At 48.3% G+C, this 14,873-nt stretch overlaps 1 protein-coding gene across 1 annotated transcript; it reads left to right on the top strand.

Moving 5' to 3' along the window:
- The first annotated feature begins 12,966 nt into the window (after positions 1–12,966).
- Positions 12,967–14,144, top strand: LOC112893960 (transcription factor JAMYB-like). Its single transcript, XM_025961499.1, has one exon. It carries the CDS (start codon positions 13,100–13,102, stop codon positions 14,018–14,020), a length of 921 nt encoding a protein of 306 aa, XP_025817284.1. The 5' UTR covers positions 12,967–13,099; the 3' UTR covers positions 14,021–14,144.
- The last annotated feature ends 729 nt before the right edge of the window (positions 14,145–14,873 follow it).

The raw sequence follows: 14,873 nt of genomic DNA, 5'->3' as shown, positions 1-14,873 counted from the left end.
GTGGAGTACTCACGCTCTGAGGCGACTTGAAGAAGTCATATGATTGCAACCAGGAGGCGATCCAATACGCGTCAACCGCGCGTGTGCCAGATGTTTCAGGGGAAGTACTCGCGGCTGCGCAGCAGCTCTCCCAAGCTGGGCTGGAGATCCCGTCAAGAAAGGCCAGCAAGTCGAGCATCCAGTCGACTGGTGATGTGGCCCTCAAGTCGATCCAGCTCCAGGAGGGTGACTCATCCAAGACCGTCGTCATTAGCGCGGGCTTAGATGAGAAATAGGAACTCGCGCTCATCAGTTTCCTCTGGGCTAACCGAGACATATTCGCGTGGAAACCAGCGGATATGCCAGGGGTGCCCAGGAAACTGATTGAGCATAATCTGAATGTACACCCACAGGTTGTGCCCAACAAGCAACGCCTTCGAAGATTTGCTCACGACAAGCGTGAAGCAATTAAACGGGAAATAGCTAAACTCCTCGCAGCTGGCTTCATTAAAGAAGTGATTCATCCAGAGTGGGTAGCTAATCCCGTCCTTGTAAGGAAAAAGAATAATGAATGGAGAATCTGCGTTGATTACACCGATCTCAACAAGCATTGCCCAAAGGATCACTTCGGGCTACCGTGCATTGATCAAGTCGTCGACTCGACGGAGGGTTGTGTACTCCTCTACTTCCTTGATTGTTATTCAGGATATCACCAGATTGCACTCAAGGAGGAAGATCAAATCAAAACCGCGTTCATCACCCTATTTGGGACGTACGCTTACAAAACCATGTCTTTCGGGTTGAAAAACGCAGGAGCAACCTATCAGCGCGCGATTCAGATGTGCTTTGCTGATCAGCTGCATTGGAACATTGAAGCCTACGTGGATGACGTGGTCATGAAGACCAGGAATCCCGACGGCCTGATTGCAGACTTGGAAGAGACATTCAGCAGCCTACACAGGTTTCGGTGGAAGCTCAACCCAACTAAATGCATATTCAGAGTACCATCAGAGAAATTGCTCAGGTTCATCGTCAGCAACCGGGGAATTGAAGCCAACCTTGCGAAGATTTCGGCCATCACTGATATAGGGGCTCCGGCCACGATCAAAGATGTGCAAAATCTAACAGGCTGTATGGCAGCACTAAAAAGGTTCATCTCCCGGCTCGGGGAGAGAGGACTACCCTTCTTCAAGCTCCTGAAACACCAAGACAAGTTCCAGTGGATGGAGGAGGCCGAGCGATCCTTGCAAGATCTGAAACATCACCTTCAGTCTCCTCCGGTCCTTACAGCACCATTGCCGGGAGAAGTTCTACTACTCTACATTGCAGCGACAACTCATGTTATCAGCAGTGCTATTGTAGTCGAGCGCAGCAAGTAAGGCTATGCGTTTGGAGTACAGAGGCCTGTGTACTTCGTCAGCGAGGTACTCTCCGAATCCAAGGTACGATACCCAGCAGTTCAGAAACTCTTATATGCAATTCTGATTACATCGAGAAAGTTGCGCTATTACTTCGACGAGTACAAGATCACTGTGATTACGGATTTTTTGTTGGCGGATATTCTCCATAATCAAGATGCCACGGGGCGTATATCAAAGTGGGCAGTGGAACTGGGGCTTTGTCTATCGACTTCAAGCCACGCATTGCAATCAAGTCTCAAGTTCTAGTTGATTTTATGGCTGAGTGGAGAGAGAATCAAATTCCAACTCCAGTTGATAAGCTAGAGCACTGGACCATGTACTTCGATGGGTCTCTTAAGCTCGATGGCGGCAGTGCTGGAGTCCTATTTATTTCTCCAAGAGGCGAACAATTGAAGTATGTCCTCCAGATCCTTTGGGAGGTATCCAATAATGAAGCCGAATATGAAGCATTCCTTCACGGGCTACGTTTGGCGATATCACTAGGCATCAAGCGACTTCTTATATATGGTGATTCACTTCTAGTCATTCAGCAAGTCAACAAAGAGTGGGACTGCAACAAGGAGATGATGGATGCTTATGTACAAAAGTGCGCAAGCTGGAAAATAAATTTTCCGGCCTGGAGGTTCATCATGTGGTACGGGAGCATAATGTTGGCGCAGATATACTGTCCAAGCTGGGGTCCACTCGTGCACAGGTTCCAGCGGGAGTCTTCGTCCAGGAGTTGAAGCAGCCATCCATCAAGCCCTCACATCAGGTAACCACTGATGCTGGCCTTCAACAGCCTGATCGGGAGGTTATGGTGCTTGGAGAGGACTGGAGAGAAGCTTATATTGATTTTATCCGGGATCAAAGACTACCAGCGGAGATGGATGCAAAAAGCGCAGAGGCGGCTCGAGTCATGCGTAGAAGTAAGGGTTTCGTCTTAGTCAACAGTAAGCTCTACCGGCGTGGCGCACGATCAGAGGTGCTCATCAAGTGCGTCACGAGAGAAGACGGCTACGACATACTGCGGGAGATTCATGAGGGCGTTTGCGGCAACCATGCAGCTTCAAGAACACTGGTGGGGAAAGCATACAAAGCTGGTTTCTGGTGGCCCACCGCAGTGTCCGATGCTGAGGACCTCGTGCGGAGATGCCAAAACTGCCAATTCTTTGGCAAGCAATCTCACGTCCCAGTTCACAGTCTCATCATCATACCGCCATCCTGGTCGTTTGCTTGCTAGAGCCTTGATATGATTGGGCCTTTTACAACGGTGCCAGGCGGTTTCACACATGTATTGGTGGCCATCGACAAGTTTACCAAGTGGATCGAGTACAAGCTGATAGCCAAGCTCACACCAGATCGAGTTGTTGATTTCATCTCTGATATCTTGCACCGCTTCGGCTTCCCAAATACCATCATCACAGACCTGGGTTCAAATTTCACGGCCAACCAGTTTTGAGAGTTCTGTGAAAATGCGTGCATCGAGGTCAAATATGTCTCTGTTGCACACCCAAAGGCCAATGGTCAAGTCGAGAGGGCGAACGACATGATAATTGATGGTCTCAAGAAGAAACTTTATGATGAAAACAGCAAGAAAGGAGGAAAGTGGATACACAAGTTGTCACATGTCGTCTGGAGGCTCAGGACTCAGCCGTCCAAAGCCACAGGACAAACACCGTTCTTCCTGGTCTACGGCTCTGAAGCTATCCTACCGGCCGACATCATGTGGAAATCCCCAAGGGTTGAAATGTACAATGAAGGTGAGGCGGACAAAGCTAGGCAGTTGGAGCTCGACCCTGTCGAAGAGGCTCGCAGCACCATTCTGGTTCAGTCAGCATGATACCTGCAGGGGATCCGGCGATATCACGATCGCAACGTGAGAGAACGGTCATTCAGTATAGGTGATTTGATCCTACGCCGCATCCAAGACGAGTTCGGCTTACACAAGCTCAACTCAAGGTGGGAAGGTCCGTTCATCGTCAAGCAGGTTACAAGACCGGGGTCGTATCGACTACAATACCCCGAGGACCAAGATGTCCTGAATTCTTGGAACATTCAGAACATGCGCAAGTTCTACCCATGAGGAAGCGTGCGGGGATAGTTGTTCTTTGGACGCCTAGGCGGCCCTTTTCTTCCGAATCAATTTGGAGGCTACGTGTCACAAAATACGGAACGTAAATTTTTCTGTTAACAGACGGAGGCTACGGCCATGTTCATGTTTTATATAAATCGACTTCTTGTCATGAGTTTTGATGGAGGCTACAGCCACGTTCATGTTTTATCGACTTCTTGTTATAAGTTTTGACGGAGGCTACGGCCACGTTCATACTTTATATGAATCGACTTTCGCCATGACCTTTGATGGTCGTCTGCGATGATGATCGCATTTTTCCCAACAAGTTCAATCCGTTCGATTGGTTTATACCTAGCTTGTTGGACGGGCTCACATGAGGAGCAATTTCGACTACGCCTAGAGTCGTTGCACTCGGGGTAGTTTCGTTTTTCTTGCCATAAGCACGGCAATCTCGCGACGATGCTCGCATTCTTTCCTAACTGGTTAGACCCGCTCGATCGGGTTATGTCTAACTTGCTGGATGAGTTCCTACTCGGAGCTACTACGACTACTTCCAGGGTCGCTGCACCCGGGGCAGTGTCTACTACTTAGCCTTTAAACTTGGATGACAATTCAATTAGGGCACATACAAGTGGAGACATCGAAAAAATATATATACAAGGAAATGAGTAATTTTTTTTACATCTCAATCCTGCAGTACACTTTTTACTATCTGTTCTGTTACAGGTTGGGCTTCTTGGAGGTACTCGTTGAATTGCTCTTCAGAGCATTCTGCAGCCACACCCTGCGCAAACGCCTCTAGTCGAGCCTCCGGCCAAAAGGATTTTACAAAGGAAAGAGCATGGCTGACACACGTGACCGAGGCTTCAGTGAGGAACTTGACTACCTTCTGCGGCGCTCCGAGAAGTCACTCCAGCAAGGGCCGCTCACCTGCTTCGCCGTCTTCTTGTGGGTCCACCATGTCCACAAGCTTCTGGGCGGCTCCCCTGAGGTCCTCCAGCTCCTTTTGCCGCTGCTCCTTCTCTTCACCCAGTGTCTTGATCTGCTGAAGGCAGCCTCTCAACGTCATCTGTGCAGCGATACAGCATATTCTTCACGTCAGTAAGCAGCTCTTCTTTATATGTTAAGATTTTCCTAAGCTCTGCGGTGAAGATATTTTTAGAATTCAAGATAAATTGTTAAGTGAAAGTACTCGAGGGAAGAGAGGGCTTGCCTTGGTGCACCTTCTTCTGTTCTTTGAGTTGCTCCTGGAGCTCGAAGTTGGCCTTCTTGAGATTGCGAAGATCATTTTTGAGGAGCCACATCTCTCGAGTCCGCTCCTGCTTCAACTTGTCAAGTTCTCTCTGAAGATAAATGTTCTTCGTCAACTCTTCGGATATGCGTTTTTCCTTGGCAGCGAGCTCCTGGTGGCCACTCACGACTGCTTTCAGTTTCTCGGTCTTCTTTTGTGAGTGCTTGATCACATCTTGCATAAGGGGGAAGATTAAGACAAGCAACTCGACAACATATAATGGCAGAAGAGTAATTATATCTTACCAGGGTAAAATTGTACAACTCCTTGGAGATCTTCTTGAAGTATCTTATGTTGTCGTCTGTCAGAATCAAGTCATCCACCATATCTGTGGTGATGACATTCTGGTATCCGCGTCCGGTCACCAGCAGATCTCCAGGACTCCTTGAGGTCCCTGCGGCTTCTTCAGCAGATGGTTGTTGGGCACCTGCAAGTCAAGATGCATTCAGTATATAATGTCTGTGGTCTAAGCAGGCGGTCAGACACTTACCTGTGCCATCTACAGGAGCGGCATCAGGGGCCTCGACTTGTTCCTCACCACCAGCTCTGGCTTCGGCTTGCTGGGGCTCGGGGGGTGGCAGGTCGGGCAGTGTTGTGTCCGCCTCAGGGGCTGGTTCCTTGGGCGCAGGCTCCTCTAGGGCTGGTGGCTCGGGGGCTGGGGTAGCTGCGGCAGGCTTTGGCTTGTGCCTTATGTCGCTTGCAGACCTAATAAAGTAGAATCAGTTATATTGTTACACAAGTCGAGCAGAACAGAATGTTCATTATGCAAGAAAAGATCTATACTTACAGTGAAGATTTCTTCATGACAGCTTTCCTTACTCTTAGAGCTCGTGGTGTTTCAACCATGGTACTCGTTGCTGGTGGCAGGGTCACACCAGCTGGTGGCGCGGTGCCCGCCACGACGATGGTAACCGTTCCTGTCGACGTAATCGATGGGTCTGTCCCCACCTCTTGGCATTTGGAGTCGGGAGGAGAAGCAGACAGACTGCAAAAGGACAGTGTTAGCATGCAACAATACCAATATTTGACAATTCAACAAGGTAGCAACTTCGTACCTAGAGGACTCGACTACTTGCGTTTTCCACTTGCGCACTACTCGACGACCCTGCGGGACCAAGGGCAAAGTTTCGGTCAACTCCACGGATGGTCCGGGGGAGTTGTTCCTTCTTGCCTCCCCTTCAACTTCCTTTTTCGCCAGGGGGCTCCCGCTCTCAGTGGTCTCGCTGCTGGGCAGAGCCTTGGCTGCTTGAGCCCTCTTCATTTCAGCTGCGGCGCTGGGGAGAAGGTGGTCCGGTCGAGGGATGTCGGGTTGCGGTGGATAGCTCCGGTACAACTCTGTGTGTCCCTGCAGAAGATTTTCAGTTAGCAGTGGCAGAACAGCATAACTTTTTCTAAAAAGAAGTAGTCGAATACTTACCGGTTTTGGAGGATTTTGCGTAGAAAACAACTGCAGGACGTAGGGAACAACGTCCACGTCCAGCAGCACTCGCCTGACCCGGATGAGTGCGGCGTCGTCAGTCAATTCTTCTGCGCATATCCGTGAGGGATCTTCAGCGCCTATGAACTCGAAGCCTAAAGTGTCGCGTTGTTGGATTGGCTGGATCCAGCACTTGAAGAAAGAAAACATTACGGACGCTCCGATCATCCCTATTTCTTTGTGAGCTGCTATGATGGCTAGCAACTCATCGACTTGGTCCAGGTCTGCTCTGGAGAGCTCGGTGTTCCAATCTGGCCTCACGACAGGGGGTTTGCCGGATTTTTCAGGAAGCTGGGGAGCATGGTTTTCAATGTAGAACCAGTGGTTCTTCCATCTAGGAATGTTGGAGGGGAATTTATAGGAAAGGTACCTATTACCGGCTTGCTGCCTAAGCTGGATGCCAGAGCCCCCTACAACGGATAGATTTTTGGCTGTGGGTTGTGGCTTTACCCGGAAAAGGAAACGGAAAGGATCCTAATGGGGTTCGATTCCGAGGAAAGCTTCACAGAAATGGATGAAGATGGCAATATGGCAAATGGAATTCGGGTTGAGATGATGGAGCTCAAGCCCGTAGAAATAAAGAAGGCCACGGAAAAAAGAGCAAGAGGGGAGGGCCAGACCCTGTTCGGCAAAATGGTAAAATGTGACGATTTCGTCTACATTTTCCATGGGGAAAGGTTCACGAAAAGAGGGGCGCCAGTTGATAAGACTTTTATCTTGGAGCAAACCCTCGGAAATAGGTTTTTTGAGGTCATTGTTGGAGCACTTACTGTGAGTCCACTCCCCAGACGGCGGCTACGACTCCTTCTTCTTCCCATCCTTCTCGCCAGATCTCTTGGGTGCCATTTCTTAATCCGCTCTCCACGAGTTGCTCGGGGGCTGCGGAGAAAGGGATGGAGAGATTTGGTTGGATTGGGGCTCTCCAAGGAGGTGAAGGTGGAGTGCGGCTCTGTTTGGGGGATTTGAAAAGTTCTTGGCGAATTGCAGATTGGAAGCACAGATTTTACTTGGCATTACCGCGGGGTTAAATAACCAGCGGCCGGATACAGTTTTACTATTTCAAAGTTGAAGAGTCATTTCAGGGAATATTCGGAAGATGAGGGGTTGTTTGGTGGATTGTTTAGATAAAATATTTGATTAATCATTTTTTTCAGGGTTCATTGTCCCGAAAAAGGGGTTTTTCGAATTTCAGATCTAACTTCCATCATTCGTACCATCACACCAGTGATTTATCACGGGAATATTTTTTCACTACATACCACGACCTTTGGATCCTTATTTCCAAACCTGAGAGATTTGGATTCAAGGCTCGGGGGCTGCGGGATACGTGGCATCGGCTACTTATTTTTTCAAATTTATTTGAAAAGTAAGTAAGGAAGATTCAAGACTAATATGACCCTCAGCCTGATTCTCCGATTCAACCTAAGGCTCGAGGGCTACTCCATATGGAGTGCGATTTTTCAATCGTACACCATACCAAAGAAGTAATTCGGGGCATGAGCACCTCATAGCTTCAATGCAGCCAAGAAAGTACTCGAAGAAGAACTTCAGGACGGAGCTCCAAAAGAAGTCAAAGACTACTTCGAAGGTACTCGAGAAGCCTGCAGTACTCAGCTACGAAGAGCTCGGGGGCTTGTCAGACCCGGGGCTACGGGACTGTGTACATAACTAGTTTAAACAGGCTTAGGAGATAAAGTCTGTCTTATCTCTTATTTATGTTGTTCTCTGCTCGTATGAGTAGGAGATAAAGCTAGTCGGTACAGAAGGAAACTACTCGAGTTATACTCGGGTACGATTCCTTGGCTAGTAATGGGCTAGGATTCATGTAACCCTGTCCTCCCGGATATATAAGGGGGGCATGGACCCCCTCAAAACATAATATTTTACACCAAGGCAATACAAACCACCATAGAGGACGTAGGGTATTACGCACCTCGCGGCCCGAACCTATCTAAGTCTTGTGTTCCTTGCACCTTCGAGTTCCTGATCTCGGCGTCTCCTCAGCTAAACTTACCACCTTGGGTATACCCCTCGGTGGGCAGCCGGTAAAATACCGACATTCTTTGCTTCGCCGATCGGAGTCGCTAGCTCTGTCAGTCGGGACCGCCAACTCTGTCAGTCGAGGCCTTCCGACAACCACCGTCCAAGTCCTACATCGTGGGGTGGCCGTCTTATCTTATCCCTGTGTGTAATGCTCCGTCGGTCAGGGGACGAGCGTGTGACGATAAGTACGGTACGGTAGTCACGCTCCGTCCCTGGCACTCTATCCCGTTACTCCGTTGTGATGGAGGCGTGTCCGCCGCGTCGTGATGACGTTGCGTCCTCTGCCTTAACGAGAACGGACAGGTGGAATAGTGTCCCCCCACTGTGGTGGCAACAGAGGGGACCGTAACCCCCGTGGAGGGAGTTGTTGGCCTGTATGGCAAGTTGACTCCGGCGTGTCCATCCTTATCCTCAGCACCTGGCCCCGAGACAGTCAATGTGCGAGGCCCGGCCAGCACCCGACCTCGTCAGTCGGGGAAAGTGACACGTGCGTGGTGGAGTTCGGTTGGCGTCTTAGGTCGGGACCATAGTACGGACCTAGACCTTGGTTGTCCCCTCGATCGGGGACGCGGGCCGAGGCTCCAGCCGACCGGCCATCTGGTCGGGACCGTGGGCTTGGACGGCCTGGAGAAAGTCACGGCCTAAGAGGGCACGTTTGATCCATGCGTGGTGTTAGGCCATCCAGAGTGCCAGGAGGAAGTGGGCCCACTGGAGACCCCGGATCCCTAAACCTATCAATATCATTATGTGCCAGGACCTACATCAGACATATAACCGATTGTTTAAAATCCTATCGACATCGGCGGATATCGCTACATCGGCCTATCGGCCGATCGACTCTTTTTATCTATCTTATCAGTTACAGGATTAAACTGACTGGCACGCTAGGAACCTCAAGATCCACGACCTGTTCTGGAGCTAAGCAGATCTTCCAGGAACCTCATCATCATCCGATCGATTTTTTGGCGGCAACAAAGTGCTAATGGGATGGACTAAACTTCAGCTAAGATTTAAAAACTTTAGCAAAGATATAAGTGCTAATGGATGCTAAAGTTTAGCACACAACTTTAGCCCATCCAAATAGGGTATTATTAGACATTTTTTCTTTACCTTGTGCTGTAGTTTCCCTTTTATTGCTCGGTTTGTGGTTGTGTAATATTTTGAAAAACTCTTTACTTTTTTCTCAATAGAATGATTGATTAGACAAGTTTTTGAAATAAAAACCTAATAACCTCCCTCAAGTTCCATCAAAACACAGTTACGTAGAATAATCAACTGATTAAACTTCGTGTAACAGTAAAGCCATGTGCCCAAATGTCAATCTAGCTAATTGAAATCAAGTCGTACAAGCTTCAATTTCCTTCTCTCTTCCTAGCTAATTAAGTAGCTCCTGTTAACTTAGCATCTTGGAAGATCTACCTCTAGTTTCAGGTCATCGATCGGCTTACCATTATATGTTTGATTAGTGAACTTACCGTGTCGATCAGGATTCGCATACCGTTACGGATCGTCGACAAAGCTACGGCTACGAGCAGAGAGGGTAGGCGAGATCTCCTACGCGTTAAAGAAAAGTCGGGGCCCTATCGGATCAGACGCACATCTGTTTGCCGTCACTTTTGCTATTATTATTTGCACCAACCATTCGAGTTCAGTTCTTCCTCCCTCCTTTGTTTTATCTTAACCTAAGCAATTTAGGCTCTTTTCCTATTAACCAAATCTGATTAACCTCCTAGTATAGCTCCTATAGCGAAAGGCACAACGATTTGTGGAAGGAGTAGTGGGGCGACTAACTTTCATTTTCGAATATTCAAATTTTGGCTATGCTCGATCGAAAAGGAAAAGAAAAGAAGTAACAAAATCGCCTTTCTTTCAAACCTTTTCTTGCTGAAATAAAGACTTGCACAGCGAAAACGGCCATCATATATATGCAAAGTTCAACGAACCCTCGTTGATAATGTATATATGCTTCTTGTCATGTCTCACGTTGCAGCGTCTTTCCAGAAGCACAAAGGCAGCTTTTTCTAGAACCGGAAGTGTGAGGGTACACTGACCTTAGTAGAAGCATACTTTGTGGACCAATGATAGCAAAATTTCACTGAAATTACTGAGGTAAATGTTATGCCGACAGACTGAATTTCCTCTAAATTTACACCGCTAAGAGTTCATGATCTAGCTGCTCCTTCGATAGATGTCGCATTTTCTCTGAGAGGCAAATGGTCGATCGTGCACTGTACCAGCAGTTTTTGCAGTGGAGTGTGACAGAGAATGACTGATGTGACAGTTCCATCATCTTCAGATATTATTTTCTCTGGAGTCCTCTTCATTCTTTTTTTGACCCTGGCCTGTGACTGATTAAACAATAAACTAGCTTGCTAGAAGTTAAACTAGATGCATGAACCGGTGCGGCACAATTGAAAAAGCACTTAGCTTTTAGGCTAAAGCCGGTCCGGTTGGAGACCCTGCGTTAATCATGTTTGAGTTGGGGAGGGATGTTCAAAAGAGAAAAAGTTTAGACCAAGTGAAGCACGTTTCGTTTCTACCTTCTAGTGCCTAGCTAGACAGAAAGGGACAAGGATATAGTAGATTTATGCAGCCGAAGACAAACTGTATGGCGGCATGGGACAAGTCAATCTCATCATCTCGTCAGGTTGAACGTGATATTATATTGGTCCTGTGTTCTCAAACTTTTCTTTAAAATTGTTTTAGTTTAGCGTCAACTGAAAGGATTGGTCTGCTCGCCATGGAATTAAAAGACGGTTGCATTGGCACTTCAGACAATTAATGGCCTACTCAGCTCCAGCGTTGCTAGAAAGAGAGACACAGAGCAGGCAGATACCTGCCCCCACCACGCGGGCGGCCTCATGGCAATGCAATTGCGATGGTTGGGTGCCATTTTTGTCTCTAGTACTGCTGGACTGCTGATGCCCCTACCCCAACTCACTGGTACTATAAAGAAAACATGCATGTGTGATGTGTCCCTCTCCCTCTTCTCATTTTTCATGTCGTTTGAACTTTAATTTCCCCAAAATTATTGCAGCTAGAGTATTGTCTGTATTTAAGTTGAAAGACTATGTGCTTAGTTGTATCATTACTACATGTTTGTGTCAGACGAGAAGTTGTTCAGTTTTTCTCTCTCTCTCAAATACGCAGGAGAACGCCTTTATATTAAAAAGGAGAGTATGTGCTGAATAGCTCATTAAAAAAACACAGAGTGCTAACTTTCTAGCTGAAAGTTGCTTTCATAACTCATTTGAATGCGGATATGGTGCTAACTTTCAATATGCTTGGTGATGAAGGGATGCAGAGCTTGTGAAAGTTTCCCTAAATGTTTTGTATGTCTTTCACCAATGCAAAGAAACCCTAAACTTGAATCCATATGAAAATTCACGCACCACATAACACATTTTTCTAGCATATATTCTCTCATGGAAATATCACTAAAGCACACCTCGCATCCGGACTCGTCTGGATACCAGGGAATATGTAGTGTCATACCCGGGAAAAAACAAAGTAGTACTTTAATTTTGATGCATTACATATGTCAAATAGATGCAGAGAGCACAATCACAATCAATTATTTAATTGGCATCTATTCATGAGTTTAACCCAAAGTGCTCTCTCCTCTTTGGACCAACTTTACTTTTACTTGGTTCCATGGCAAATAAGTGACGTCGTCTTGGATTATGTGCAGTAAAATCATTTTAAAGTTTGGTTGCAAATTACCTTTTATGCATTGAGCTTGAATATTTGAAAATACTGCCACTACATTTGCCTTGATGATTAGTTTTCATTAAAAAAATCATATTGTTGTGTCATATAATTATATTAAAAATTACTTGGTTAAAATTATATTTCGAGACCATTTATTTGTTGACGCTGAAAAATGCCTCTTAGTATGTGTGACCTGTGGCCGGTACACTGGAGATGCCCAGGGATGGTAACGAATCATCACCTCTAATGCTCTCTTTACAATTCAACTTAATATTTATATATTTTTTACTCAAAATTATATAAAAATTATATAAGATTAGAGTCGACCATTTTAGAACCCGGCTCTTATATTATTTAGTATCTTTTAGATTATTTAGGCTAAAATTTTGAGATCCTTACCACCCCCTGGAGCACAAAGATGCCCTCGCAGAACGCACGAATGGAATGTAGCTGTAGATGCTCGATTTGAGGACACTACGCTGGAAAGAACGACGACGACACCCCTGTGAGTTGATCCATAACAGTTTGGAGAAGAATCGATTCCACAGCACTAAATTGACTAACCCGGGTGGCCGAGCCAGCCAGATCCCTGTTCCTCATCACCCCGACGACCAAACCACGCCGATGCATTAAAAAAAAAACACCCGCGCCGGGAAAAAGCGAGGGAGAAAGAACAAAGCCGAGCTGCATCCCGCGCGTCGCCGGAGAAAGGTCGTCGCACCGGGTCAACGTTCAAACCTCCGCCACGCTGCCTCCGCGATTAAACAAATCGCCTCGTCGGCGACTGATGCAAACGCCACCGCAATCCAATCCGGCAACGCGCGCACCGCCTCCCCCTCCTCTCCTGTGCGCGGCCGCGCTAAACTATCGCCATTGCGGCCACATGCCTGATTATTCCTTCCCCGTTTGACCACCCCACCACGCGCCTCCCCCGCACCCCCACTATATAACCCCCCGCGCCCGCCCTGCCCCTCTCCCCATCGACAGCCTCGCCACACGTTCACACGCACGCACACAGCTCCCGTGATCATCGAGCTCACTCCCTCACTCACTCAGTCACTTCCAGTCTCCGGCTACCTGTCCTGCAGCGAGCTCCCTTGAGCCCGGTCGCTCCGGCGTCAATGGAGATGGACGCGCTGTGGATGTCTCCTTGCGGCGGCATCAGCTTGCCGTCGTCAGCGGCGGGGGTCGGCGAGGACGAGGCCGCGGCGGCGGCGGAGCTGCGGCGGGGGCCGTGGACGGCGGAGGAGGACGCGCTGCTGGCGGGCTACGTGGCCGCGCACGGGGAGGGCCGGTGGAACGAGCTGGCGCTCGCCGCGGGGCTGCGCCGCACCGGCAAGAGCTGCCGCCTCCGGTGGCTCAACTACCTCCGCCCCGGGGTGCGCCGCGGCGGGTTCACCCCGCGGGAGCAGCTGCTCATCCTCGACCTCCACTCCCGCTGGGGCAACCGCTGGTCCAAGATCGCGGCGCAGCTGCCCGGGCGCACCGACAACGAGGTCAAGAACTACTGGCGGACGCGGGTGCAGAAGCACGCCAAGCAGCTCGGATGCGACGTCGGCAGCGGCCGCTTCCACGACGCCATGAGGAACCTCTGGATGCCGCGGCTGCTCGAGAGGATCCACGCCGACGAGTCAGCCGCCGGTGCTTCTCACTACTACTCCGCCGCCAGCCCAGCGCACGCGCCGTCCTCCAAGCCGGCGTACCAAAACGCGGCCGCACCCATCATCAGCAATTGCGCACGCGCAACTTCACCGGAGGCCGCGTCGTGCGTGACCGGGTCGCCGTCGTCATGGGAGGCGTCACCGGCAGCGCAGTTCCAGACGAGCAGTCCGACCATGGCGGCTTGTTGGTCTACCGGGCAATGCCAAAACGGCTACTCGAGCGCGTCGAGCGGCGACATGTTCGAAGAGAGCTGGTCGGAGCTTCTTGCGCGGGCCAACCACGACGACGCGGATTCCGCCGGCCTGCCGGACTTCGGATTGGGAGAAACCGGAGACAATTGGTGGAGTTTGGACGATATCTTGCAACAACCGCTTTACTGATCGAAATACTGTACTACTACATAGTATGCTGCTACTAATGACCCAACTTTTTGTAGTGTGATCTGATTGACAATTGATTAATCAGCAGAGTTAACAAATAAAAATGCATGATTAATTTCAATGATTTGCTATGCTCAGGTTTTCCTTGTTCCATTCTGAAAGCAGTAGGTGAACCTCATGTGATTTATGCGGACTGCTTCTATCTTCTTAGCATGCACAGTTAGTTGCCCTGTAATGTGAAGCGAGCAAACTAACCTAGATGAGATCGACTATGCAACCACTTTTAACCTAGAAGAAAGCCTAGATAATTTTTTGACACAAAAATTTGAAGACATAAATGTAAAAGGTCAACATGAGGCGCATACATATACCTAGATGCAAATTTGGTTTGGCCGTCTTAAACACAGTTATTTTTTCCTGGTAGTCTAATACCGACGATCTCCTAGTGTAGAGATGGCTCCTGTTGTACATGCGGTATGTTTGCATGTTCAAAACCTTTCAAATGTTACTACAACACATTTATTTCGATGGCAAGAGGGAAACGAAAAAGGTACCAGATCAAAGTTGAAAAGTTGAGGGGGCAACGAGAAATTTTGCAAAAATACGTGGAGCAGAGCAAAACTCACCTTAGTAAAAGGAAAACTACTAGGGACCAAACGACTGAAATTATTTAATTTCCCTTTTTTTTTCCAAAAAAGGATGAATCAAATTTTAAATTGGAGAGCAAGTGTTTCAAAGTAGGATTGGGGTTCCCCTTTCGTACTCGTACAAGGTTTCGATTTTGGTTTCCATTCATTCAACCGGAGGTGAGGAAGAGGACCATGTTGTAATTTCTTTATTTTTGGGGAACCCT

This window comes from Panicum hallii, chromosome 5, assembly GCF_002211085.1.
Source record: "Panicum hallii strain FIL2 chromosome 5, PHallii_v3.1, whole genome shotgun sequence".
NCBI lineage: Eukaryota > Viridiplantae > Streptophyta > Magnoliopsida > Poales > Poaceae > Panicum > Panicum hallii.
The sequence above is the reverse complement of the archived record's forward strand: the minus strand, read 5'-3'. Positions and strand labels throughout refer to the sequence as shown.